Source organism: Zootoca vivipara, chromosome 8 (assembly GCF_963506605.1).
Source record: "Zootoca vivipara chromosome 8, rZooViv1.1, whole genome shotgun sequence".
Classification (NCBI taxonomy): Eukaryota; Metazoa; Chordata; class Lepidosauria; order Squamata; family Lacertidae; genus Zootoca; species Zootoca vivipara.
Window position 1 is genome coordinate 1,628,967 of NC_083283.1, and position 27,179 is coordinate 1,656,145.

General features: G+C 50.6%; 1 protein-coding gene across 1 annotated transcript in view; it reads left to right on the forward strand.

Annotated features, from left to right (window-relative positions):
* Window positions 1-3,257: 3,257 nt before the first annotated feature.
* The window catches only part of TONSL (tonsoku like, DNA repair protein), a 30,250-nt gene continuing 6,328 nt past the window's right edge, over window positions 3,258-27,179 (forward strand). The window contains exons 1-21 of the mRNA XM_035126144.2: window positions 3,258-3,367; window positions 4,846-4,941; window positions 6,078-6,220; window positions 6,922-7,105; window positions 7,351-7,480; window positions 8,586-8,757; window positions 10,673-10,787; window positions 10,881-11,029; window positions 11,221-11,373; window positions 12,168-12,293; window positions 13,340-13,541; window positions 14,685-14,746; window positions 15,951-16,040; window positions 16,399-16,471; window positions 16,603-16,766; window positions 18,570-18,693; window positions 20,167-20,870; window positions 22,726-22,802; window positions 23,523-23,673; window positions 25,578-25,656; window positions 26,409-26,710. Of these exons, the coding sequence (XP_034982035.2) occupies window positions 3,268-3,367; window positions 4,846-4,941; window positions 6,078-6,220; window positions 6,922-7,105; window positions 7,351-7,480; window positions 8,586-8,757; window positions 10,673-10,787; window positions 10,881-11,029; window positions 11,221-11,373; window positions 12,168-12,293; window positions 13,340-13,541; window positions 14,685-14,746; window positions 15,951-16,040; window positions 16,399-16,471; window positions 16,603-16,766; window positions 18,570-18,693; window positions 20,167-20,870; window positions 22,726-22,802; window positions 23,523-23,673; window positions 25,578-25,656; window positions 26,409-26,710 (3,396 nt within the window). The 5' untranslated portion in view covers window positions 3,258-3,267. The remainder of the gene's footprint in view (window positions 3,368-4,845; window positions 4,942-6,077; window positions 6,221-6,921; window positions 7,106-7,350; window positions 7,481-8,585; window positions 8,758-10,672; window positions 10,788-10,880; window positions 11,030-11,220; window positions 11,374-12,167; window positions 12,294-13,339; window positions 13,542-14,684; window positions 14,747-15,950; window positions 16,041-16,398; window positions 16,472-16,602; window positions 16,767-18,569; window positions 18,694-20,166; window positions 20,871-22,725; window positions 22,803-23,522; window positions 23,674-25,577; window positions 25,657-26,408; window positions 26,711-27,179) is intronic.

Sequence of the window (27,179 nt, forward strand, 5' to 3'; positions counted from 1 at the left end):
GCCTCTATTTTGAATTGTGTGTGAGTGACTGAATGAAAGGGAACAACCCAAATTGACACCAAATTGGGAGGGGTGGCTAATACCCCAGAGGATAGAATCTCATTTCAGAATGACCTTAACAGATTAGACAACTGGGCCATAGCTGCCAAGTATCCCGTATCCGCCGGGAAAACCCCTTTTTTCTTACTGTTTCCCGGCGGTCTCCCGTTTGCTGATAAATCCCGGCATTATCCCTTAAATTCGCTTCTTCCCGGCGGCCATTTTTCTGGTGCCGCTTTGCCCTTCTATGGGCACCAGAAAATGTTGACGCCGGCGCCGGAAGTCGCTTCCGCGCATGACCGGAAGTTGCGTGACGCGGAGCAATGGATTCAAACTACAAGAAATAAGATTCCACCTAAACATTAGGAAGAACCTCCTGACAGTAAGAGCTGTTCGACAGTGGAATTTGCTGCCAAGAAGTGTGGTGGATTCTCATTCTTTGGAGGTCTTTAAGCAGAGGCTTGACAGGCATATGTCAAGAATGATTTGATGGTGTTTCCTGCTTGGCAGGGGGTTGGACTGGATGGCCCTTGTGGTCTCTTCCAACTCTATGATTCTATCCCTTTCTATTTTGTGCTGACGCCATTTTGGCAAGAATGTGGAATTTAATATCAACACTCTCTAACCTTCATAAGTTTAGTGTCTCTGCATCACAATCCTTTGCTTGTTCACTAGTCCAGGTTGAGTAGGGCTTTTAAGCAGGTGGGTTTCTAAACTAGGTTCCCTTCGCCTCCTTTTCTCCAAACAAAATGCCCCAACCTCTATAGCTTACTCCCTTAGGAAAGGAGCTTTATGCCCTTGATAAATGCAGGCTGTAATTGTATGCACACTGGTGTGGGAGTAATCTGAGCACAGCGGGACCTCTGAATAAACATGGAGAAAGGTGGCTTGAGTGATTGATTTGCGGCCCTGACTACCTGGCGTACCTCTGCACGAAGCCTTTGTTTATACAGCTCAATGCTGGCAATTGTTCCATTATCTCCCTGGGTGCAATCCAGTCCAGCCACAGCAAAGCATACTGAGTTGCCTCCGGTCTAGATGGCTATAAAAGAGGATTAGACAAATTTATGAAGTAGAGGGCCGTCAATGGCTACCAACCAGTATGATGATGATGATGATTTATTATAATTTATTAAATTTGTAGACCATACTTTGTCCGTCAATCTCTCAGCAGTTCATAACAAAAAAACTGCAATATAAAAACACAAAATACATAATAGAAATAATAACACAAAAATTGCCATGTGCTATGCCCCCACAGCTGGAGGCAGCAATGCTTCTGAATCTCAGTTGCTGGAAGCTACAGGAGGAGAGGGCTCTTGAGCTTAGATCCTGGGTTTCTGATGGGCCACTGTGAGAACAGGATATTGGATGGGCCAGTGGCTTGGTCCAGCAGGCTCTTCTGACGTGAAGAAGAGGTTCAGAAACCGCTACATATCTCCCTGCTCTGAATCTCACACCTTAGCCGTAAGCCACGTTGTCTGACTTCCTTGTCCTAAGCCTTGCAACATAATCAATATGAAGCATTTTTACCAGTTGGTGGCCTTGTGCAGCTTCCACGAGGACAGACTGCTTTTTTTGTTGAAGGAAAGGACCTTGTGGCTAGCTCATCAGAATAACGCAGGACGTGTGGCATCTCTCGCCCTCTCCATTCCGAATGCACTAAATTCAGATTGATAGAAGAAACTGACCGCTCTGTTTGTCTCCACGAGGCACCTACGCTTTAGCAGGACTACATGTCCCAACATGCCCCTGAGAGGCTTCCAAATGTGTTTCTCCGAGCATAAGGGCAGCAGAATAAGGCAGAACTGGGGTAGCTGTCCTTGTAGAGCAGACTAGAGCTGGATCTGCCTTTGCTGCTCATCTACAGTGGAACCTCGGTTTACAAACACAATTGGTTCCGGAAGTTTGTACTTAACCTGAAGTGTACTTAACCTGAAGCGAACTTTCCCATGGAAAGTAATGGAAAGTGGATTAATCCGTTCCAGACAGGTCCGCGGAGTACTTAAACTGAAAATACTCAAACCGAGGCGTACTTAAACCGAGGTATGACTGGTTACAGGTAGGTAGCCGTGTTGGTCTGGGTCGAAGTAAAATAAAAATAAAAAAATTCCTTCAATAGCACCTTAAAGACCAACTAAGTTTTTATTTTGGTATGAGCTTTTCGTGTGCATGCACACTTCTTCAGGTATGACTGTAACTCCACCCTTAGCAAAGTTATTAAAAGTTGCTGAATTGCAACTTATTACCAAACTTAAAACCATAGAGAGACCTGGTCTGAATAGAGACATTGGATTCTTATCTCATTATACATGATAAAGCTATCTTTAGCCATCTCACCCCTTGCAGTGGTCCACTGGTTTACCACACCTATCAGTCAATCTCCCATTCCCACCACCCTTCTGAGTAATACCCCTCCCCACCCTCTCACTATATATAAGGGTCTGGTGATTTCTGCTTCAGTGTACAGTATCTGAAGAAGTGTGCATGCACAGGAAAGCTCATACCAATGACAAACTTGGTCTCTAAGGTGCTACTGGAAGGAATTTTTTTTATTTTGTTTCAAAGTTATTAAGGGGGGGGGATGTATTTTCCCAGCTGTGCTCCCTCTCTCTCCCCGCCGCCTGCTGGAATTCCAAGGAAATGTAACAAAGGAAATCCCCTACGTTGCAAAAACAGACTACACAGGCAAGACGCGGCTAATAATGTAGTAACAAAATATTTGTAACATGTATTATTTCACATGCTTAAACAGAAAATATATATAGCAATGGAGTCACAGAGGCAAATAAGCCTTTCAACAGTCACAATCCTGTAAACGTGCGACAATGGATGCTCCAAAACGTAGGCAGTACTTCTTCCGGATGACGAGCTGTTTCAATAGACAGCGACTCTTCAATAGTCCCAACAGGTACATCAATTAGCAGAAGATCAGCATTCACTAAGAAGGGGAGAAAGCTGAGAAAGAGACCGGTTGCTGCTTCCCAGTCCCCCGAGGTGCTTTCTGGTTGGGCGGGGATCTAACCCCTGGGCGCTTCTGCCCTGCTGGGAGTCCGCTTGCTTGCTTAGGGGGGCATCCCGGGGGGCGGAGCCAGAAGCAGAGAGCAGCAGCCGAGCGAGCCCCGCCTCTTCGGAGCGGCGGCGGGAGGGGCGGGGCCGAAGAGGAGGAGGAGGGCGGCGCGCGGTCAGAAGGCGCTCAGCCAATAGGAGCGCGCCAGGGCCCGGCCAATGAGGGGAGCCCTCCGGGCGAGCGGGAGTTTGGCGCGGAAGCGGAGAGAGAGCGACCAGGCGGCGGCCATGGGGGGGTCGCGGGATCGAGAGATCCGCCGTGAGTGGGGCTTCCCTGGGAGAGGGGGAGGGGCCAACCCCCAGGGAGTCTTCACCCCCCCAATAAAATATTCGAGACCCCCCAAGTTAATGAGCAGTGGGGGGGGCGCCACGTTATGTGATCGATTATGCGGGGCGGGGCTTAACTGGAACACCCCCCCCCATTTTATTCAAGTTGGCACCCTTGCCTGGATGGGTTGGGGGAGGGAGAGAGTTAGTTGGAGGGAGGGGGGTTGGGTTGGGTTGGGTTACGGGGGGGGGAGAGAAGTGGGAGCTTGGATTACTTATTTAACTCATTTTTAAGTCGGGGAGACCACCTTAGCCCCCACCACCACCACCACCACCATCGCAGGGGGTAAACCAAGGGTTTAATTGTTAGGGTCTAATGATTTATTGCCTTCTCTCCCAGGAGCTCCGTGTTTGTACCTAGTTCTCCTCAGAGATCTCAAGGTGGCCTCTGTACTTCGGCCTCCTTTTATCCTCACAACAACCCTGTGAGGAAGGTGAGGCTGAGAGGTGGGGACTGTGACCCAAGATGGGCAAGTGGGGATTTGAATCTCAGTCGTCCCCCCCCAGTCAAAGGCCCACACTCTCAACAGTCTGCTTCACTGACTCTCATCATATACCTAATAATATTGTCATTAGCAGTAGTGATGTTGATAGCAATAGTCAGTCATTATACAGGTGAAACTCAGAAAATTAGAATATCGTCGAAAAGTGCATTTATTTCAGTAATTGTTGTTGTTGTGGTTTAGTCGCTTAGTCGTGTCCGTCTCTTCGTGACCCCATGGACCATAGCACGCCAGGCACTCCTGTCTTGCACTGCCTCCCGCAGTTTGGTCAAACTCATGTTCGTAGCTTCGAGAACACTGTCCAACCATCTCGTCCTCTGTCGTCCCCTTCTCCTAGTGCCCTCAATCTTTCCTAACATCAGGGTCTTTTCCAAGGATTCTTGTCTTCTCATGAGGTGGCCAAAGTATTGGAGCCTCAGCTTCAGGATCTGTCCTTCCAGTGAGCACTCAGGGCTGATTTCCTTCAGAATGGAGAGGTTTGATCTTCTTGCAGTCCATGGGATCTTCTTGCAGTCCATTTCAGTAATGCAACTTATTATTTTTTATTTTTCTTGTAATTTTTACAAATGCTTTCTTTTGGAAATTCCACAGGAACAAATGGTTACAATAATACAAAAATAGACAAAAATAAACATCGCTATGGCATTTCATTAATTACATTCCATTTATAATTGACCCGCCTAATGAAAAATAATTACAATTTAACAAATAAAGGCTTGACATATCTTGCTTTGCATGTCATGCATCTATCTCATATATTGGTTTCACCTTTCAAGTTGCGTTACTGAAATAAATGCACTTTTCGACGATATTCTAATTTCACCTGTAATTAACACAGTGAATACCCATGTTTCCTAACCATGGGGACGAGACTAATGGGTCTTCTGCTGCTGCTGCTGTTCTTCAGAGCTCCAGAAGGACAAGGAGAAAGCCCAGCGGAAGGGGGACCTGAAGGAGGAAGCAGCCCTCTGTAACCAGCTGGGAGGGATCCTGGCTCGTCATGGTGAGTGTCCTCCTGTACAGGCTTCCAGATCCAGACAGCTTTAAAATAGCTTTAAACAGCTACTTTAAGTAGGTGGTGGTCCTTTAAGCTGTTCAGTTGAGGCGCAGAAGACTCCCGGCGCTCCGTTGAGCAAGCCCCCATCCTGCTCTGGCACATCTAGTGGGGGAAAGCACTGCTAAAATGTGTTTTTCTCCCTCTACCACCTTAGCGGCTAACAGATTGAGATTGAATCCTGACAAGACAGAGGTACTGTTTGTGGGGGACAGGAGGCGAGCGGGTGTGGAGGATTCCCTGGTCCTAAATGGGGTAACTGTGCCCCTGAAGGACCAGGTGCGCAGCCTGGGAGTCATTTTGGACTTACAGCTGTCCATGGAGGCGCAGGTCAATTCTGTGTCCAGGGCAGCTGTCTATCAGCTCCATCTGGTACGCAGGCTGAGACCCTACCTGCCTGCAGACTGTCTCGCCCGAGTGGTGCATGCTCTAGTTATCTCTCGCTTGGACTACTGCAATGCGCTCTACGTGGGGCTACCTTTGAAGGTGACCCGGAAACTACAACTAACCCAGAATGTGGCAGCTAGACTGGTGACTGGGAGCAGCCGTCGAGACCACTTTAACACCGGTCCTGAAAGACCTACATTGGCTCCCAGTACGTTTCCGAGCACAATTCAAAGTGTTGATGTTGACCTTGAAAGCCCTAAATGGCCTCGGTCCAGTATACCTGAAGGAGCATCTCCACCCCCCATTGTTCAGCCCGGACACTGAGGTCCAGCACCGAGGGTCTTCTGGCGGTTCCCTCGCTGCGAGAAGCCAAGTTACAGGGAACCAGGCAGAGGGCCTTCTCGGTAGTGGCGCCCACCCTGTGGAATGCCCTCCCACCAGAGGTCAAAGAGAACAACAATTACCAGACCTTTAGAAGGCATCTCAAGGCAGCCCTGTTTAGGGAAGCTTTTAATGTTTGATGGATTTCTGTATTTTAATATTTTGTTGGAAGCCGCCCAGAGTGGCTGGGGGAACCCGGCCAGATGGGCGAGGTATAAATAATAAATTATTATTATTATTATTGGTGCAATAGCATGCTCGTGGCACTTGCTTTGCCTGCCGCCTAAGGCCCACCGCTGACCCTTCTGTCCTGGCAGGGCGCTTTGAGGAGGCTTTGGACGAGCACCGGCAAGAGCTGCGTCTCCTGGAGAGTGTTGAGGATGCCATCGGCTGTGCTGTGGCCCACCGGAAAATTGGGGAGTGCCTGGCTGAGCTGGAGAGTTATGAAGCAGCACTGAAGGTGCGAGGGCTGGAGGCGGCCGGAATCCGGAGGGTGGAAGCTCTTCCCAGATATCACGGCTTTAAACCACCCAGTTTTGACAAATAAAATCACTTGAAAGTGGTGCTTGCTCCAAAGATTTTTTTCAGTTCAACAAACTACAAAGTAGCCTAAATTTGAAGTCCTGTTGATCACAGTGATGCTATCTAGAGGTCTGTAGATCTGAACAAAAGACACAAATCAGATCAGGTTATGTACATATTTTGTGTTTTTATGTTTTGAACTACCCTGAGATTTACAGGTGAAGTTCCGTTTTAAAAATTAAAGCCCCCAAATGGTTTTGCTCCACGGTCACAAGACGTCTCATCTGTATTTCATCGCAGGGACCTTACTATTGATAAGCCATAAACCATTGCAACAGTAAATCAATCCCTTTGCAGGATAGAGAGGAACGCATGAGTGTGGGTAGCAATTAAGCTACAGTACAAAGGTAACATTAGCATTCATGACTCCGCCCACTTTGGCCACTGGCCCCGCCCACCTAGCACGTGGCCCCCAGAAGGTTGTCCAGAAGGGAATGCGGCCCTTGGATTGAAAAACATTCCCGACTCCTTTGTGGCTTTGGAGGTGGGCCCAGGACCAGGAGGAGGAAAAGCAGAATTGCGAGGCCCTTCCAGGTCTCTCGTGGGACTTGACCCTCCCCTCTGTGTTCCTCTCTCCAGCACCAGCGCCGTCACCTGGATCTGGCCCGCTCCCTCTCCGACCCCATTGAGCAGCAGAGGGCCTGGGCCACCATTGGCCGCACGTACATGTTCATGGCGGAAAGCGACCCCTCGAGCGAGGCCCTGCAGGAGGCGGAGAAAGCCTTCATGACCAGCCTGCAGGTGTTGGAGGAGCAGCTGGAAGGTATTCTCTGGCGGAGGTGGGAAGGGACCCGAGAGGGAGCGAAGGGAGGCCTTCAGGGAGCTGCAGCCAGGAGCTTGGTCCTGAGACTCTCTCTGCTGAGATTTCGGGCGTCCGTGTTGCCTTGGCGGATGCTGAAGCAGTGCCCTGTGAGCTGAATGGAGGGCCACACTCTCGGCTCCTGGGAGGATTGTGTGTGGGTTGCGACCTGCACAGGGGGGTAACGACCGGCTGCGTCCTTCTCACAGGGGAAGTGCCACAGCGGGAGGCCAGCGAGATGAGGGCGCGACTCTACCTGAACCTGGGCTTGGTCTACGACAGCCTGAAGAACCCGGCCAAGCATGCCTACTACATCAAAAAGAGCATCTACATCTCTGAGTAAGGGCTGGGCTGGGCCTTGTGGGGCTCTAGGGCTCTCCTTCTCCCCCTGATCTTTATGTAGGGCCTGTCATGTGGGCATTTTGCAGAGCCATGCAATGTGCCGAATTGGAAAACTCTCCTCTCTGTGTATGTTCATTGGACGTCCGTTCTCTCTGCCAAACATCTGCCCTGCTAATTTCACCAGCTGTGAACAGGGTGGATTTGATTTAAATCAAACTGATTTAAATCACGATTTAAATCACTAGTCAGTAAGGCTTGATTTATTTGCTTAAACAAACATCCATGTTTGTTAACTAATCTGGCTAAACAAAAACAATATATATATATTTTAAGAAACTTAGACTGTCAGCCCAGCCTACACATGAAAAACTTAAATACTGTCCACTCCAAACACAGAAAAATATTGTTTCTATTCTATTCACTGAACTTCTTGAAACTTAGCACTGAAGGGGTTGTTTCTGTATTCATAGGTTTGTAGAACAATAGGATTAAGGTCTTTTTCTCAACTCTGTTCATGTTATAACATTTTTGCTGTGAAGAAGAGGCATGTGATCTCTGCTGAGTCAAATTCAGTTTTGAGAACTGCAAAAGTAAACCAAGCATCTGTGATAATATCTTGCAGGCAGAGAAACTGCCCAATAATCTTACAAAAACCTTTGGAAGAGCATGACATTGTGAATGGATTAATGGAATTTATTTACCCCCAAAATTAAACATATACAACCTTATTCTACATAATTAAAAAAACTAATCTTTATTTCATGATGGAATAACCTTTGGATGGTAATATATTTTCCTCAAAAAGCATTTTATTTTAAATAAAAAAAATCAATTTAAATAAAAAAAAATCCGATTTTTTTGATTTTTTTTTTAAAAAATCATTGATTTTTATCCACCCTGGCTGTGAATGTCTTTCCTCCTAGCTAAGAGGAGTTGAACTGATAAGCTACACGCTGGCAATCGTCCACCCGCCCCCGTCAGCACGTGTGCTGTGCTTTCGCTAGCCCCCCCCTGCATCATGTGACTGCGCCGCCTGGGCCTGTCGATGGGAGCTGTAGTCCAAAGCAGCTGTCAAAGGCTTCCTCTCCCTCTCCTCTCCTAGGCAGGCTCAACTGTATGAAGACCTCTACCGGGCCTACTTCAACCTGGGCAACATCCACCTGCGGGAGGGGGAGCATTCGAAGGCCATGCGCTGCCTGGAGAGGGCACGGGAGTGCGCCTGCAAGATGAAGGAGAAGTACATGGAGAGCGAGTGTTGTGCGAGCATTGCCCAGGTGAGGGGGGCGGAGGGGGGCAGGGGCTGTTCCAGCTCCTCTGGCCTGGGGACGGGGACAGTGGTGGCCTGGATCGGGGTGCGTGTGATGCCTGGGGAAGCGGCTGCTGCCTCCTCCTTACTCCTGTGTGGAGCTTCTGTGTGAGAGCCGCTCCTAGCTGGTTGAATTGCATCAGAGCCATTCTCCAAAGATGGTTCCCATTCATTCTCGTGTTAGTGGGATGAGGTTCCCCCAGTCTGCATCTGGCACCTGTTTGGAGCAGAGCTACAGGTGAAACTTGGAAAATTAGAATATCGTCAAAAAGTGCATTTATTTCGGTAATGCAACTTTTTATATTTTATTTTATTTTTTATTTTTACAAATGCTTCCTTTTGGAAATTCCACAGTAATAAAACAAATAGTTACAATAATTCAAAAATAAACATCGCTATGACATTTCATGAATTACATTCCATTTATAATTGACCCACCTAACGACAAATAATTACAATTACCACAAATAAAGGCTTGACATATCTTGCTTTGCATGTCATGCATCTATGTCATACATTGGTTTCATCTTTTAAGTTTTATTACTGAAATAATGCAACGATATTCTAATTTTCCGAGTTTCACCTGTATGCCCTCAATTTCTTCTTTCTGCAAGTACAGAATCTCCTCCTCAGCCTCTTCTCTCCTCCACCCTTCTAACATGGGTTCTAAATGATTGGTGCAGAAGCCATATGGCTTATGTCTTCCATTGATGATGATGATGATGATGAAGAGTTGCAGGGGGCTGGACTAGATGAACTTTGGGGTCCCTCTTTCGACAAGTCCAATGGTACAATGGACCAAGACACAGGAAGGCATTCATATAAATCCTTGCTCATATCAATTATTTTGGCTTTCCCAATTATGTACATACAAAATGTACTCTGTGTAAAAAAGGAGCAGTGAGAATCAAAGTTGAGTATCATGGCAATAACTGTATTTGGAGCCAGATGTTAACAAGTAATTTGCATATGGTGTGTCTATTGATGAGCCAATTTGCATGAACTTAACACGCATCAAACTTCAGCTGGAAGACAAACCGCACTTCTAAACAATGCTCTCGTTCTGAACCAGTTTAGAAATGTGGAAAACTTTTAAATGGTGTTTTCCAAAGCTTGAAAAATCAGCTGGGGAAAAATGTAATCTGAGCTTCTTTAATTTCCCTCCCTGTCTCTGATCCGTCAACTATTTATACCATTGTTGTCGTTTAGTCGTGTCCGACTCTTCGTGACGCCATTATACCAGTACTTCTTCACATTTCTTCATGTGCGAAGCTAGAATCCAGGTTCCCAGGCAAGCTGGAGGACACAGCATCCTAACAAGTGCCCATATTCCTTCTCACTCTGCATCTGCTCATTTGGCACTTGGCACATGGGAGATTTTTTTTTAAAAAAAATCTATTTTAAAATATTACTGTGCTGCTCTTCATCTGTAGTTCCAGGATATGATCAATATGATGATAGCTGCCAGCCAAGATTGCTTTAAAAGAGGATGAGACAAATTCATGGAGGGCAAGGCTGTCGATGGTTTTTAGCCACAGATGCTCTGCTTGGTCTCCACAGTCGGAGGCAGCAATACTTCGGAATCCCAGTTGCTGGAAACCACAGCAAGGGGGGGGGGAGCCGTGGCGCTCAGATCCTGCTTGTGGGCTCCTCATTTGGGCATCTGTTTGGCCATAGTGAGAACATGCTGGGCTCAGATGGGCCATTGGCCTGATCCAGCAGGCTCATTCTCAGGCCTTTTGCTTCTTCTTCTTCTTCCTGGGATCTCTCTTGACTGGGCATTTCTGTTGTCTGTCTCTCCTCCCGGGTGACCTCTCTCAAGAGTGAGCTGAGCCATCGACAGCAGCTTCCCCGCTTGATCCTCCCTCCGTCTTCCCCCGCAGGTGCTGCTGAGCCTCGGAGACTTTGTGGCAGCCAAGCGCTCCCTGAAGAAGGCCTATCGCCTGGGCTCCCAGCAGCCGCCACAGCGGGAGAGCATTTGCCGCAGCCTGCGCTACGGTGAGTGGCAACGCTCCCTTGGGGGCTTTCCCTGGGCCCAGGCACCCGGAGGCACATGACCTCACAGCTCATGGCTCTCTCTCTCTCTGGCAGCCATGAAGGTGAGCCGCCTGCAGCAGGAGCTGGAAGAAGCAGAGGCAGCCGGCAGCCTGCGAGAGGCCCTCGGGCTTTGCGAGCAGCTGGGCGACCTGTTCTCCAAGGCGGGGGATTATCGCCGGTCTGTGGAAGCCTACGAGAAGCAGGTGAGGGTGGCCTTGGGGCAAGGACCTGGAAGAGGAGGGGTTGTAGAGCTGCCAGCTGGACAGACTTGGCATTTGAGGGCTCCCAGAGCTCTGGGACAGACTTGCGATGGGCTGGGGTGTGTGTGTGTGTGTGTGTGTGTGCCCTGGGCCTCTTTGCCACGGCAGTTTGAGCTTGTCTTTTTCCTTCCCAGCTGTGCCACGCTCGGTCTCTGAAGCGCCCAGAGCAAGAGCTGGCTGTGATCCACGTTTCCTTGGCCGCTACATTTGGAGACCTGAAGGACCATGCCCAGGCCATAAAGCACTACCAGGCCGAACTGGACCTGCGGAAGGGGAACCCCCTGGAGGTAAGGGGAGGGGGGGCTAGGAGCAAGGCGGAGATGGGGCCAAGCGAGGCAGTTCAGGACTTCTGCTACTGTCATTTCTCCCCACTTGGATGCCAAGCAAACATTCCCTGCTCCTGATCTGTGCCGGCTGGGCATTGTAGGAACAGCTGTTTAGAAACTGGCACCTGAATTTTTGACTTTGATTTTTCCTCTTCCCTCCCTGTCCCTTTCTCCTTGCGTGTCGTGTAAGGGTTTTTTTTTTAAAAAAAGATTGTAAGCCTGTGGGTAGGGGCTATTTTGTTTTGATTGTGTGTAAGCTGCTCTGGGAGGGACCCAGGTGGCGCTGTTGTTAAACCACTGAGCCTAGGGCTTGCTGATCAGAAGGTCGGCCGTTCGAATCCCTGTGACAGGGTGAGCTCCCGTTGCTTGGTCCCAGCTCCTGCCAACCTAGCAGTTCGAAAGCACGTCAAAAAATGCAAGTAGTTAAATAGGAACCGCTACAGCGGGAAGGTAAACGGCGTTTCCATGTGCTGCTCTGGTTTGCCAGAAGCGGCTTTGTCATGCTGGCCACATGACCTGGAAACTATACGCCGGCTCCCTCGGCCAATAATGCGAGATGAGCGCGCAACCCCAGGGTCGGTCACGACTGGACCTAATGGTCAGGGGTCCCTTTACCTTTACTAAGCTGCTCTGGGAGCCTTTTTGGCTGAAGAGGAGGTTACAAATGCTCCAAAATAAATAGTGAACTGGTGCAGCAGAGGTGGGAGGAGAAGCCAGGCAGTTCCTGGAAATCAGCTTGCTCTGTCCCTGGCCAGGAGGGGAAGACGTGGCTGAACATCGCCCTCTCCAAGGAGGAGGCCAAAGAGAGCTACGACGAGCTGCAGAGATGTTTTCAGACGGCGCTCTCCTACGCAGAGGAGGCCTGCGACGCCAAGCTGCAGGTGAGGCCGGCAGTGGGGTCAGGATGACGCCACAATACTAAAGGTACTAGCGTGGATGCCTCATAGTATTTAATCATAGGCAGGAAGGACAGTGACAGATCTGATTCCACAGGGGAGCAGCAATTTGGTTTTCTGCCATTGGCACCTATGAGAAGGAAACAATCTCAGTGTTTAGCTCTGGTCTTGTCAGGAGACCAGTGAGCAAGCCTATTTAGGTCCCCGTTTGACCTCTGAGACCATTTTCCCTAAACCTCTCTTACCTGCTTTCCCTTGAAGCTAGCTCCCCTGTCACACACCTGATGTGATATGTCAACAAACAAGAGGGAGCCTTAAAGTGTGTTCCCAATTGTTCTTAGGAAAGTGGAGTCCTGTGTCCAGTTCTGGGCAGCCTGTTTTGAGAAGGACGTTGACAAGCTGGAAGGTGGGCAGAGGAGGGTGGCCAAGATGATCAAGGGTCTGCAAACCAAGGCTTATGAGGAACGGTGGAAGGAGCTGGGTATGTTTAGCTTAGAATAGAGGAGAAGGAGAGGAGAGATGATAGCTGTCTTCAGATATCTGAGGATCTGTCCCACGGATGGTAGAGCAAGCTTGTTTTCTCCTGCTCGGGAGAGTAGGACCTGAACCAATGGATTCAAATGATAAGAAAGGAGGTTCCGACTAACCATTAGGAAGAACCTTTTGATGGTAGCAGCTGTTTGACAGCAGAATGGACTCCCCTGGTACTTGGTAGACCTTCATTGGCTGTTTTTAAGAAGAGGTTTGATGACCATCCATCAGGGTTTCTTGAACTGAGATTCCTGCATTGCAGGGGGTTGGACTAGATGACCCTCGGGGTCTCTTCCAGTTGTAAATTTGATTTCTATACTGACTGCCTCAAAGAGAGGCACTGAGGGGTGGTTAGAAATGGGTCGACTTTAAGCAACATAAGCAAGCCTGGACACAAACATTTTAATGCCTGTTGTTGCATATTACCCTGAAAAAATTAAAAGTGTACTTGGAGGCCGGATCAAACTCGTGCTTTTAAACCCCAAACAAATGCTTCTCAGCGCCAGGTCCTGCAGCACTTCCACGCCTGCCAGCAGAGGTGCAGCCGCCCCGAGGCGTCGAGCACGCACGCCAGGCTGCAGGAGCTCTGTGGCTCTCGGGGCTGGCGCTCCAATGGGGAGATCAGTGAGGAAGAGGACGAAGAGGAGGAGGCCCAGGCCAGTGAGCCCTTGGAAGAGAGCGACCTGGAGCTCTCCGATAGCGGTGAGAGATGGGGGGGAGAGATCGTGGGAGCAAAGAGCGCTTCCTGGAAGGGAGTGGGAGCAAGGCTGGGGGTTGCCCTCGTGGCTTATGGGAGAAGGAGGCTTGCAATTCTCTCGCTCGATGAGCCCTGGGGAAGTTTGGGGCGGGTGTGTTGGGCCTCCCAGCCTGCCTTCCTCAGAGCACAGAGTCTGGAGAAGGAGCCCCAGCTGAGCCCTGTTCCCTTCTGTTAGGTTGCCCGCAGGGTGGAGAGACCAGGGGGTAATGGCATGTGTTGGTTACAGTGTTGGACTACGGCTCGTGAGACCGGGGTTCAAATCCCCGCTCAGCCACAAAACTCACTGGGTGACCTCGGGCCAGTCCCTGCCTGTCAGCCGAACCTACCTCACAGGGTTGTCGTGGGGAGAAAACGGGGGCGGGGGAGAGAACCACGTGGAGCTTCTTGGAGGGAAGGATGGTCTATAACAGGCATCCCCAAACTGCGGCCCTCCAGATGTTTTGGCCTACAACTCCCATGATCCCTAGCTAAGAGAACCAGTGGTCAGGGATGATGGGAATTGTAGTCCAAAACATCTGGAGGGCCGAAGTTTGGGGATGCCTGGTCTATAAATGCAGTGGTACCTCGGGTTACCTTACCTTCGGGTAACGTAATTTCGGGTTGCGAATGCGGCAAACCCGGAAGTGTAGATTTCTGGGTTTTTGTCACATGCGCAGAAGCGCTCTGTCGCGCCACGCATGTGCACAGAAGCAGTGCCTCTGGATACGGACTTTTCTGGGCAAGTGCAGACCCCCGGGACGAATTAAGTTCGTATCCGGAGGGTTCACTGTACAATCAACAATCAGTTTGTCTCCTAAACCTATGCCTTGCATGAGGAAGGACTTAAGGCAAATGGATGGAAGTGCTTGGCACACGCCTCGCAGCCTGTGGAACTCATTGCCAGTGGACTGGCTTGTTAGAAGGCTTTTGTGAAATGGATAGACTTGTTGCTGGTAGCTATGAGAGGAGGCAGCTGCGGTAGGGGATCTTTTGTCCACTGGCTGTCTAGGGCAAACAGGAGACGTGTTGCTTTGGGGGTGTCCGTTTCTTGGTGGAAGGGATGGTTTGCTTCAGGGACGGTGACTCTGGGACTCCCCCCTCTCTTCCAGGCGGAGAGGACGACCTGGAGGGCTACAACAAGACGGTCCCTGGACGCCGCAGGCTCAACAAGGTATCCCAGGGCCCCAGTCCACTCAGCTCCAGGAGGCCAGCTAAGTCTGATGCCCAGATATCAGGGCGTAGTTCAACTGTGGCGCTCGCTCCCACAGAAGACAGGGGTGGCCACCAACTTGGAGGGCTTTCAAAAGAGGATTGGACCATTTCATGGGGGAGGAGAGAGCTGGCAATGGCCAGGGTGGCTCTGCTCTGCTTCCACAGTTGGAAGCAGCGATGCTTCTGCATGCCAGTTGCTGGAAATTGAAATATGATAGAAGCAATTGCACGAACTTCTGTTACTTTTTATTAGAAGCTACTGCTATTATTAGTGGGGTTTTTTTGGCAATTGTTAGTTTTTTAAAAAAAGGTTTTTAATGTTGTAATTTTAAATTGTTGTAACCCTCCCGGGGACCTCAGTTTGAAGGACAAGTAATAAACAACAATCATAATAATAAAACTTCAGACGTCTTATGAAGACGCCTCTTTTTGCTTTCCCCGATCCCCTAAGATCGAAGCCTCTTACGGGATTCTTGTTTTTATAATCCTGTTTCACCAGATATCGTGTACCTGCTTTCATCATTTTTGCATACTGCTTAGAGATTTTTTAAATATGAAGAGGTTTAGAAATGCTTTGTAATCAGCAAGTGAATAAACTAAGCAGCTGATCCCCCCGAGGGGCCTGGTGTCAGCGAGCCGGTTGTTGGGAATATTAGAATACTTGTATCCTGCCCATTTGACTCTGTTGCCCCAGCCACTCTGGGCGCCTTCCAGCAAAATATAAAAACACAATCAGACGTACATCTTCTCCCTTAGGAAACTGGGGTGGGTAGTTGGGGGAAAGTTACTGATTTCCTATTATTATCATTATTATCATTTATTATTTTATTTATACCCTGCCCATCTGCCTGGGTTTAAAATCATGATAAAACATCAAACATTAAAAACTTCCCTAAACAGGGCTGCCTTCTGATGTCTTCTAAAAGTCAGATACTGTACTTGTTTATTTCCTTGACATCTGACGGGAGGGTGTTCCACAGGGCGGGCGCCACCACCGAGAAGGCCCTCTGCCTGGTTCCCTGTAACCTCGCTTCTCGCAGGGAGGGAACTGCCAGAAGGCCCTCGGTGCTGGACCTCAGTGTCCGGGCAGAACGATGGGGGTGGAGACGTTCCTTCAGGTCTACTCCTTCAGGTATTCCTCTGTTGCATCTCCCTCCTCCCAGTGGAACCAGCGGAACGAGCGTGGGGAGACTTTGCTGCACCGCGCCTGCATCGATGGGAACCTGCGCCAGGTGCAGTTCTGTGTGGAGAAGGTGAGCTGCTGGGGCAGGTTGGCTAGGCGTTAAAATAAAGGGAAAGCGGGCAGGGACTGGGGTGGGATGCCTTCAGTCAGAATGAGGGCAAGCTCTTGTGACCTTCTGGTACCTGCCCCTAGCTTCCCCCAGATCCTGGCTCAGGCCCACGGAGTTCAGCTCCTTTGTCCGTAGAAACATCTTCCCTCTCTTTCCCTGACGGCTGGTTTTGTCACCTGGGGTGTGCGAGGCTCCCCCACCCACCCATTTGGAGAGAGGGAAGCGGGGAGCAGGTTCCCCCCGGGTGTGATGAGAATGAAGAGATCCTGGCCAACTTCTGACCCCCTGACCATCCGTACGTTTCTCCGCTCTGCCTCAGGGTCACCCTCTCAACCCTCGGGATTATTGCGGCTGGACCCCTCTGCACGAGGCTTGCAACCACGGCCATCTGGGTAAGTGCTGGGGAGGGAAGGGGCTTCCTGGGGAGCCCGAAAGTGGGTGCTCTGCACCCGGGAACCCTTTCCTCTTGGTGGCCGGTTGGGGCTGTCTTGGATGTGACCACCCCCCTCGCCTCTTCCTCCAGAGATTGTGCGTTTTCTCCTGGACCACAATGCCGCCATTGACGACCCGGGGGGACCTGGATGTGAGGGCATCACCCCCTTACACGACGCCCTCAACTGCGGCCACTTTGACGTGGCTGAGCTCCTGATCCACAGGGGGGCGTCTGTGGTGCTGCGGAACGCCAAGGTGAGGCACCGAGGAGGAAGCTGGGGAGCAAGGCAGTTCATTCATTGCATCTATACCCGTCACTCTAACCACTGCGCCACACTGCCTCTCTTCCCGTGATGCACAAAGGGAACTGCAGCCCCTCCTCCTGGTATTGTTTGGGATGGGGCTCCAGCTTTTTCCGACTGGTGTTGTGGTTTCTGCCTTCAAGGTCTGGGGAGGAGGGCAGCATTTGACAAATCCCAAGTTTTGAAACTGTGGGCGTTGCCTTCTGCTGCTTCCATCCTGACCTGCTTCCATCCCTCCACCCTCTGCTTTTGTTCCTCCATCCTCATCCTTCTCCTCTCCACTTCATTGTCTCCTACTTGAACCCCAATTCTTGGGGCGATAAGGGCATTGAGGACCCAAAGGCCACATTCTGCATCCAGGATGCATTCGCCATCTTGCTCTTGGGTTGAAGCCCAGCCTCCCCCAACCTGGTGCCCCCCGGAAGTTGAAGACTACAACTCCCAGCAGCACCAGCACAAGGTGGGGGGGGGGCGCACAGGGTTAGCCTCCAGTGCACAGCATATTATTATTAATTATTGAATTTATATATCGCCCTCTACCCGGAGGTCTCAGGGCGGTCCACAGAAAAGATCACAATATATATAATCAGAGTAAAAAAACAACATCCAATACCCCCCCCCAAAGCCCCACATTTAAAAAGGGCATAGGATGTAAATCGGAACAGCCAAAGGCCTGGTTAAAAAGGAACATTTTTGCCTGGCGCCTAAAAGCGTAGACTGAAGGCGCCCTGGGGAGAGAATTCCACAGATAGGGAGCCACTCCAGAGAAGGCCCTGTTCCTGTGTTGCCACTCTCCTGACCTCTCAAGGAGGAGGCACGTGAAGGAGGGCCTAAGAAGATGATATTGGGGTCCGGATAGGTTCATATGGAAAGAGGCAGTCCTTGAGGTATTGCGGTCCTGAGCCATTTGCGGATTTATAGGTCAAAACCAACACTTTGAATTGGGCCTGGGAACTAATCGGTAGCTAGTACAGTTGGACCAGGATCGGTATAATATGTTCAACCCGTCTTGCTCCGGTGAGCTACCTGGCTGCTGAATTCTGCACCAGCTGAAGTCTCTGAACCGTCTTCAGAGGCAGCCCTACGTTTAATGCATTGCAGTAATCTAACCTTGAGGTCGCCAGAGCACAGACAACAGAAGTTAGGCTACCCCTGTCTAGATAGGGGTGTAGCTGGGCCACCAGCCAAAGCTGATGGAAGGCACTCTGGGCCACTTGAGGCCACCTAGAATCATAGAGTTGGAAGAGACCACAAGGGTCATCCAGTCCAACCCCCTGCCAAGCAGGAAACACCACCAAAGCATTCTTGACATATGCCTGTCAAGCCTCTGCTTAAAGACCTCCAAAGAAGGAGACTCCACCACACTCCTTGGTAGCAAATTCCACTGCCGAACAGCTCTTACTGTCAGGAAGTTCTTCCTAATGTTTAGGTGGAATCCTCTTTCTTGTAGTCACCTGAGCCTCAGGTGACAGCAAAGGGCCCAGGAATAACCCCAGGCTACGAACCTGCTCCTTCAGAGGAAGTGTACAGACCCACGTTTCTAACAGGCCCCTGCTTCCTCCCAGCTCCCCCTTCCCCTTGGCTTAGGGACAGTGGCCTTGCATGGCATCCTGGCACCTTCAGGGTCTGCTCCCACCACAGGGAAGGGGGTGGCAGGCCCACCGGGCTTCTTGGCTGCAGCCCAGCAGCGGCAAGAGGTTGCTGGCTGGGCTCCTGCTTCCACTGGGGCCAACCCCCCCTGCGTTTCTGTTGCCAGGGCCTGACCCCGCTGGGCACCCTCCAGGCATGGGTGCATCTCTACGGCAGGGACCTGGACCGAGAAACTCGCCAGCACTGCCAGGCCATGGAGGGCCTGCTCAAGAAAGCTATGGCAGGCCGAGGTGAGTCTGTGCTTCGCTCCTGGGGCTCTAGGGGTGGGGGGCCTGCTCCTGGGGACACTCTTAAAGGGCCGCTTGCTTTGTTGGGAATTCTCACCCAGCCGAGTCTTCCTTTCTTCTGGCGGGAAGCCTTGAAGCTGTTGTGTTTTTAGCAGGCTGTCGTCTTTGATGCTTCCAAGTTCATGAGAATGAACACTGGAGGAGATCTCTGGGTCCCTTCAAACAAACAAACAAAGGATGTTTATTCGGCTTTACGCCCATCATAAAACACAACACAACAAAATAAATCAAATAAAACAGCGGACTCGTACAAGCCACAAATAATATAACACAATTCACAGCTCACAAGGACAAATATTAACAATTCAAACAGAAAAGTTTAAGATTATGATTAAAAATTTAGGCACTACGCTAAAATCAATATCTGATGTCATTATAGAAAATTCTTATAACTATAAATAATCAGCTAACATTCCATTCCGCCTCTTGTACGAGAGGACGGCTGTTAGGAATTTAGCAACCTGTAGAGTAATATAAGGGTCCACATCTTGAAGAACCCAGGCAAGCTGTAGGTCAACTGGTTTGTCAGCCATAGGCTGGATTATGGAGTTTAGTATACTAGCACAAGCCGAACTGTACATAGGGCAGATAAACATAACCTGATGTAGAGATTCAGATGTTTTAATTTCACAAGCACACATTGAAGAGACTTGGCCCTTAGTAAATCTATGTCTCAGCACGTTTATTGGAAAAACATTGAACCTAGCTTTAATGAAGGCATATCGGTGAGACGCGGCCGTAAGCGCTGGGTCCCTTCCTTATCCTGCCCAGATTCTCTCTCCCTGCTCTGTCTCCTTTGTTGCTGGGCCGGGGGCCAAGCCTTGCGGTGCTCTTTGGGGCTTCTTTGGTTTTTCAAATTAAAGGTTTTTCAGAAATATACCAAACATAAATCATAAAAATGATTCCAAGGAATCTCCTGGGCTTCCATCCCCCCTTTGTGGGTCCTGTTGTTGTCGTTGTTTAGTCGTGTCCGACTTCATGACCCCATGGACCAGAGCACGCCAGGCACTCCTGTCTTCCGCTGCCTCATTTCCTCCCGCATCTTTTATGATACTCCAAATCTTTTACGTCTCCATTGTGTCCAGAATTCACCCTTAAACTACAAGTGATATTCCAATCTGAACAATTTTAACTGATTCCAATGGTCTTTAAGATAAGTTATAAATTTCCCCCGTTCCTTATTAAAAATTTTGGCCTTCCCGATTTTCTGACTCTTCAGGTCATTTAAGCCATTTCAGCATAGTCCACCAACTTCAATGAGAAATCTTAGGCCAAAGAAGCACGCTCAGTTTTGAGGGAAAGCCTTGGCTTCTCTGGGTCATCTATTTGCTCCTTCCTAGCTTACCCCAAAGATCTCGGGAACGAGGCGTGCGCCAGGAGGGTGTGAACTTGACGCCTTTGCTTTTACCCCTCCAGGATCCAAGGCTCAGCCTCCCCGAGAGCCGCCGGGCAGCCAGCTGTTTGACGCAGAGCTCTCCGAGTCCCCGCAAGCCCCCTGCCCTCTGGATCCTGCCACAAAATCCCCCAGTCCCCGGAGGGAGCCCGAGGAGGACGACACAATGAGCCCCCTGAGGCCGGTCAAGAAGAAACAGCGGCTGTTTGGCCAGGACCTAGAGAGGGAGGCCAGGCCGGCTGCCCCTGCCGAGTACCGGGCTGCCATTCGCGGGGTGGGCAGAGCCAAGCCCTGCCTCCTGCCCAGCCCTGAACGGCCCAAGTCTTCCGCTGGGCCTGCCCTGATCCCCCCGGAGGAGTACGTGGGAGACGATTGGCTGGAAGACGACCTGGGGCAGAACCTCGCTTCCCGCAAAAGGAGCCGCCAGAGCCCAGAAAACGAGTCTGGGACCGAGTCGGAGGAGAGCCTGGGGGGCGAGAGCGACGGGGGGCTTCCCCGCCAGCCCCCCGAGGCCACCAAGAAGAGGAGGAGGGTCCGGCAGAGTCGCCTCACCCATATTGTCGACAGGACTCCGCTGGGACGACTCCGAGGGGCCGGCGTGGTGGTGGTGGCGGAGAGCCCAGAGTGTGCGGCAGATCCCAGCATCCTCCAGGGGGCAGGAGGCAACAGCCACATCAATGGGGGGTCCCCTGGGGGTGGGGAGAGGCCCCCCTTGGCACCAACACATGTGAGTTTCAAGAGTTGGGGAGAGAAGCGGGTCAGAGAAGCGGGTCTGGCTTCTTTTGCAGTGGCACTATGAGAAGCTGTCTCGCTTCCCTGGGCCTTGAGAGGCCAGCACTCCTCTGGGATCGGGCCCATCCTCATTCCCTCTCTATGGCCAGGTACATTCCTGCGCCCGACACAGAATCTGGCTTCCCGACTGCTCCTCTCTGCATTGTTCAGCGCAGAGCAGAGCGACTCCGCGGCTGGGAGAAGCTGCAATTTGCGGCCGCTGTGAAAAGGCAAATTCCGTTCCTTTGAGAAGGGAGGATAAATCTGCCGCTGTCATAATGCCACTACAGTGGTACCTTGGTTGCCAAACTTAATCCCTTCTGGGAGTCCGTTCGACTCCCGGAACTGTTCGAAAAGCAAGGCGCAGCTTCCGATTGGCTGCCGGAGCTTCCTGCGCTGAATCGGAAGCCGTGTCGGACACCCAGCTTCCCAAAAAACGTTCACAAACCGGAGCACTCACTTCTGGGTTTGCAGCGTTTGGGAGCCGATTTGTTTGGGAGCCAAGCCGTTCGACAACCGAGGTACCACTGTATACAGATCTTTGGACTGGCTGAATTTGGAGTACTATTACGGTTCGAGTTGCTTCGCCTCGACAGGATATTGTAGACAGGATATTGTAGAGTTGGAGAAGGCTCAGAAAAGGGCAAGCAAGCAGCGACTCGAACCTAGCCGGCTTTAAAATGCCAGAAACTGCAGGAGGGAAGAGAACTCGGGGGCTCAAATCCTGCTTTCTGGTTTCCCCAAAGCAACAGTTCAGCTACTGTGAGAACAAGGCTAACTCTTCTTACGTTCTTCAGTTTTCCCTGGAACAGTTTAAAAACATTGGGAAGACGCCAGGTGCTGGGGAGAAGCAGCTAAGCAGCCTTCTCCAAGCTGGCGCCCTCCGGCTGTTGTGGGCAACCTCTCCCATTAGCCACTGCTCTGTACGGCCATGTTTGCTGGGCTGATGGATGCCATTGTCCAAAACAACGGGTGGGGCGGGGGGGACTGCCAGGCTGGAGAAGGCTGGGCGAGGGGATCTCCTGCCTGGAGCACAGCTTACCTCCCTCCCGGCTGGAGGGAGAGGCTGCCCTGTAGTCATAAAAGGATGTCATATAGAGGAGGGAGAAAGGTTGTTTTCTGCTGCTCCAGAGAAGCGGACAACCAAAATGGTCAAAGGCCTTATGAGGAACGGCTTAGGGAGCTGGGTATGTTTAGCCTGGAGAAGAGAAGGTTAAGGGGTGATATGATAGCCATGTTCCAATATATAAAAGGATGTCATATGGAAGAGGGTGAAAGGTTGTTTTCTGCTGCTCCAGAGAAGTGGACACGGAGCAATGGATTCAAACTACAAGAAAGAAGATTCCACCTAAACATTAGGAAGAACTTCCTGACATTAAGAGCTGTTCGGCAGTGGAATTTGCTACCAAGGAGTGTGGTGGAGTCTTCTTCTTTAGAGGTCCTTAAGCAGAGGCTTGACAGCCATATGTCAAGAATGCTTTGATGGTGTTTCCTGCTTGGCAGGGGGTTGGACTGGATGGCCCTTGTGGTCTCTTCCAACTCTATGATTCTATTCCAAATTATTGGAAATGGTGAAGGTGTGGCCCCAGTGTGTGGCAGCCACAGAAAAGTCAAATTCCCATACTAGGGATCATTAGGAAAGGAACTGAAAACAAAATAGCTGTGTCCAGGGCTGGATGGCCCTTGTGGTCTCTTCCAACTCTACGATTCTAGTGGCAGAAGGACCAGGCCTGGCCCATCTGGTCTGAGGAACCAAACCCAGGCATTTCTCGAAGGTCCTCACCCTCTGTCTCTTCCCCTGTTCTTTGCAGCTCCCTGCTCCCCCACCCCCGATCCGGGTGCGAGTTCGGGTGCAAGACAACGTCTTCCTCATCCCCGTGCCCCACAGGTGAGAGAGCCGGGGCTCCCTGGCCCTTTTGCCCTTTCCTCCCTCGCTGAGCTGCCTCATCAGAGCTCTGGATCTGAGCCAGGCCTTGTCTTTGTAGCGGCAGCTTCAAAACTCTGCACATAAGCACCAGGAGAAGCACCCAATGCCAGATTTACGTATAAGCTAAACAAGCTATAACTTAGGGCCCCACTCTCTTGGGGCCCCCCAAAAAAATTTAAATGAAAATTTAAATGTTAATATACTTTTTCTTAATTGTCTTTCAGTTCAACAATTGCTTTGATAAAATGCATGTTTTGTTATGTGCAAATGGCCTTAGATACCTAAAGTTTAGAAAACTGAATAACATAGATACCTATAAATTACCACGTAGCATATATTCGACACAAAAAATAGCGACAGTTTGTTGTTGACACAGGACAGCTGGACATAGAAAGGGCCCCATTACCTTCAGGAGCTTAGGGGTCTCATCAAACCTCAATCCGGCCCTGGAAGGATCTGAAATTGGGCAGGCAGGGGGCAGGATATTTCTGCTGCCCTCAAACCTCCCCCAAATAATATTTCCCTCTGCACTGTTTGGATGAGAGCTGCGTGGCCGGAGACTGAATCCCCCACAGTCCTTGCTGGAGGTGGGGCTTTTCCCCCGCCGCCCAGGAATATAGGGAAGGGCTGTGTGTGTGTGAATGGTGGCCTTCCTACTGCAGCCCCTCTCCTTCCTTGCAGCGAGAGTCGCCCTGTGTCATGGCTGGCGGATCAGGCCTCCCAGCGCTACTACCAGACCTGCGGGCTCCTGCCACGCCTGACCCTGAAGAAGGAGGGGGCCCTCCTGGCCCCCCAGGACTGCATCGTGGATGTTTTGCAGAGCAACGAAGAGGTGAGCGGTCACCGCGAGCTGAGGGAGAAATGGGCAGCGCTTCTCCCCAAGGCCCCATTCCTCAGCTGCGGGCAAAGGAGTCTCTCTGGAGAGCAGCTGCTTGTCAGTGTGGGCAGCACTGAAGCGCATGGCGCAGTGGTCTGATGGCAAGGAAGCATGTTCATACCTCCCCTGAACAGTGTTAGAAACAGATAGGAAAGCTAGGAGCTAAATGCCACCTTAAACCTGGGTTATGGGCGCAACAACGGAATGTCTGTTGTTGTTTGTTGTTTAGTCGTGTCCGACTCTTCGTGACCCCATGGACCATAGCACGCCAGGCACTCCTGTCTTGCACTGCCTCCCGCAGTTTGGTCAAACTCATGTTCGTAGCTTCGAGAACACTGTCCAACCATCTTGTCCTCTGTCGTCCCCTTCTCCTAGTGCCCTCAATCTTTTCCAACATCAGGGTCTTTTCCAAGGATTCTTCTCTTCTCATGAGGTGGCCAAAGTATTGGAGCCTCAGCTTCAGGATCTGTCCTTCCAGTGAGCACTCAGGGCTGATTTCCTTAAGAATGGATAGGTTTGATCTTCTAGCAGTCCATGGGACTCTCAAGAGTCTCCTCCAGCACCATAATTCAAAAGCATCAATTCTTTGGCGATCAGCCTTCTTTATGGTCCAGCTCTCACTTCCATACATCACTACTGGGAAAACCATAGCTTTAACTATACGGACCTTTGTCGGCAAGGTGATGTCTCTGCTTTTTAAGATGCTGTCTAGGTTTGTCATTGCTTTGCTCCCAAGAAGCAGGTGTCTTTTAATTTCGTGACTGCTGTCACCATCTGCAGTGATCAAGGAGCCCAAGAAAGTAAAATCTCTCACTGCCTCCATTTCTTCCCCTTCTATTTGCCAGGAGGTGATGGGACCAGTGGCCATGATCTTGGTTTTTTTGATGTTGAGCTTCAGACCATATTTTGCGCTCTTCTCTTTCACCCTCATTAGAAGGTTCTTTAATTCCTCCTCACTTTCTGCCATCAAGGTTGTGTCATCTGCATATCTGAGGTTGTTGATATTTCTTCCGGCAATCTTAATTCCGGTTTGGGATTCATCTAGTCCAGCCTTTCGCATGATGAATTCTGCATATAAGTTAAATAAGCAGGGAGACAATATACAACCTTGTCGTAATCCTTTCCCAATCTTGAACCAATCAGTTGTTCCATATCCAGTTCTAACTGTAGCTTCTTGTCCCACATAGAGATTTCTCAGGAGACAGATGAGGTGATCAGGCACTCCCATTTCTTTAAGAACTTGCCATAGTTTGCTGTGGTCGACATAGTCAAAGGCTTTTGCATAGTCAATGAAGCAGAAGTAGACGTTTTTCTGGAACTCTCTAGCTTTCTCCATAATCCAGCGCATGTTTCCTATTTGGTCTCTGGTTCCTCTGCCCTTTTGAAATCCAGCTTGCACTTCTGGGAGTTCTCGGTCCACATACTGCCTAAGCCTGCCTTGTATAATTTTAAGCAGAACCTTGCTAGCGTGTGAAATGAGCGCAATTGTGCGGTAGTTGGAGCATTCTTTGGCACTGCCCTTCTTTGGAATTGGGATGTAGACTGATCTTCTCCAATCCTCTGGCCACTGCTGAGTTTTCCAAACTTGCTGGCATATTGGGTGTAGCACCTTAACAGCATCATCTTTTAAAATTTTAAATAGTTCAGCTGGAATATCATCACTTCCACTAGCCTTATTATTAGCAGTGCTTTCTAAAGCCCATTTGACTTCTCTCTCTCTCTCTATATATATATACAGTATGAGGAAAGGATTCCCAATTGGAGTGCCACCTTCCTTGGGCCCTAGCTACTAACCCCCCTGCTGACCTTTCTCTCTCTCTCTCTCTCTCTCTCTCTCTCTCTCTCTCTCTCCCTGGCAGGTCTTGGCCGAAGTGCAGTCCTGGGACCTGCCCCCCCTTGTGGCGAGATACCGCAAGGCCTGCCAGAGCCTGGCTGTGGGTAAGCTGAAGTTCCCCTGCAGAGGGGCCTGGGTGTCGTTGAGCCCCCCCCCCCCCGCAGCCTTCAGAGGTTGCTTCTCTTGGCAGATGGGTTCCCCTGGGGGGGGTGTCCTCAGGAGGCTGCAGGCATCTTTCTGATGCTGCTCTGCCCCCAGTTCAGGTGCAGCCCCTTCTGTCCTGTTGGGCTCAGAGAAGGAAGGGGCTGCTTCCCAAAGGGGTTTCAAAGAGGAAACTTGCCCTTTTCCGCAAGGCAGTCGCTGTGACGGCTATGCTGGCTTTTAAATAGAATTGTAGCATCGGAAGGGACCCCCGAGTGTCATCTAGTCCAACCCCCTGCAAGGCAGGAATCTTTTGCCCAACATGGGGCTCGAACCCACGACCCGGAGATTAAGAGTGCCATGCTTTACCCACTGAGCTATTCTCCATCTTTATTTATCTGTAAAAATATTTGCATACTGCTATATCATCATTATTATTATTTTTTTAAAAAAACCCTATCAAAGCCGCTTACAGCAATAGAAGCATAAAACCATACAGTACATTAAAACCATAAAGAAATCAGATGTCGATTAACCATTGAGAAAGGCTGCATTCTGAAATTCAGAAATGCTTTCAGCAGGCCTGCCAAATCTCTAGTGGCGGGGAGTTCCGCAGGACTGGCCCAATGACCCTGAAGGCTTGGCTTGTGAGTCTTTTGCCTTGACTGAAGCCTGGTGCCCTGTGTGTGTCTCTCTCCCTCCCCTCGGCTGGCAGGGGAGCACCGGTTACTCCTGCAGCTGCTGGAGTGCCAGGAGTCGGGTCCATCCTTCAATGTCCCAGGCTTGGCCCTGCGCCACCTCCACCTGACGCCTCTCCTCCGTGCCCTCAAGCTGCAGACCTCCATCCGGCGCCTGTGCCTCCCTGGGGCAGGCCTGGGCGACGACTCGGCGGAAGAGCTGCTGGCCACCGTCGCCACCCTCCCTGGCCTGCAGGCGCTGGACCTCTCGGCCAACCGGCTGGGCCCCCAAGGGCTGCGCAGGCTGACCGCAGGACTTCCCGGCTCCGTCACTTTCCAGGTAGGGGCGGCAGAGGAGCTGCTCCGGAGGGAAGCGGGAGAGTGTCATGTCTACCTGGAAGGGCTGCGGTTCTTAAAGGGTGGCGAGAAGTCGAAGTGGGGCTGAGGATGGAGCCCAAACTACGATGGGAAGAGGGTGGGCTAAGGTTTTCGGGCTTGGGAGTTCCACAAGGCTTCAGATCTTCGCTTGATGAGCCGTCTCCATGTGTAAAGGCCACCCTTGCACCATGAGGACTAGAGGCTCAGGAAGATAAACGACTATATGACTTTGAGAAGACATCTGAAGGCAGCCCTGTGTAGGGAAGTTTTTAATGTGTGATGTCTCGTCGTGTTTTTCTATTTTGCTGGAAACTGGGGCAACCCAGACAGATGGGGGCGTAGAAATAATAAACGTACAGTCATACCTTGGTTCTTGAACAAGATGCGTTCCAGGAATCCGTTTGACTCCCAGAACCGTTTGAAAACCAAGG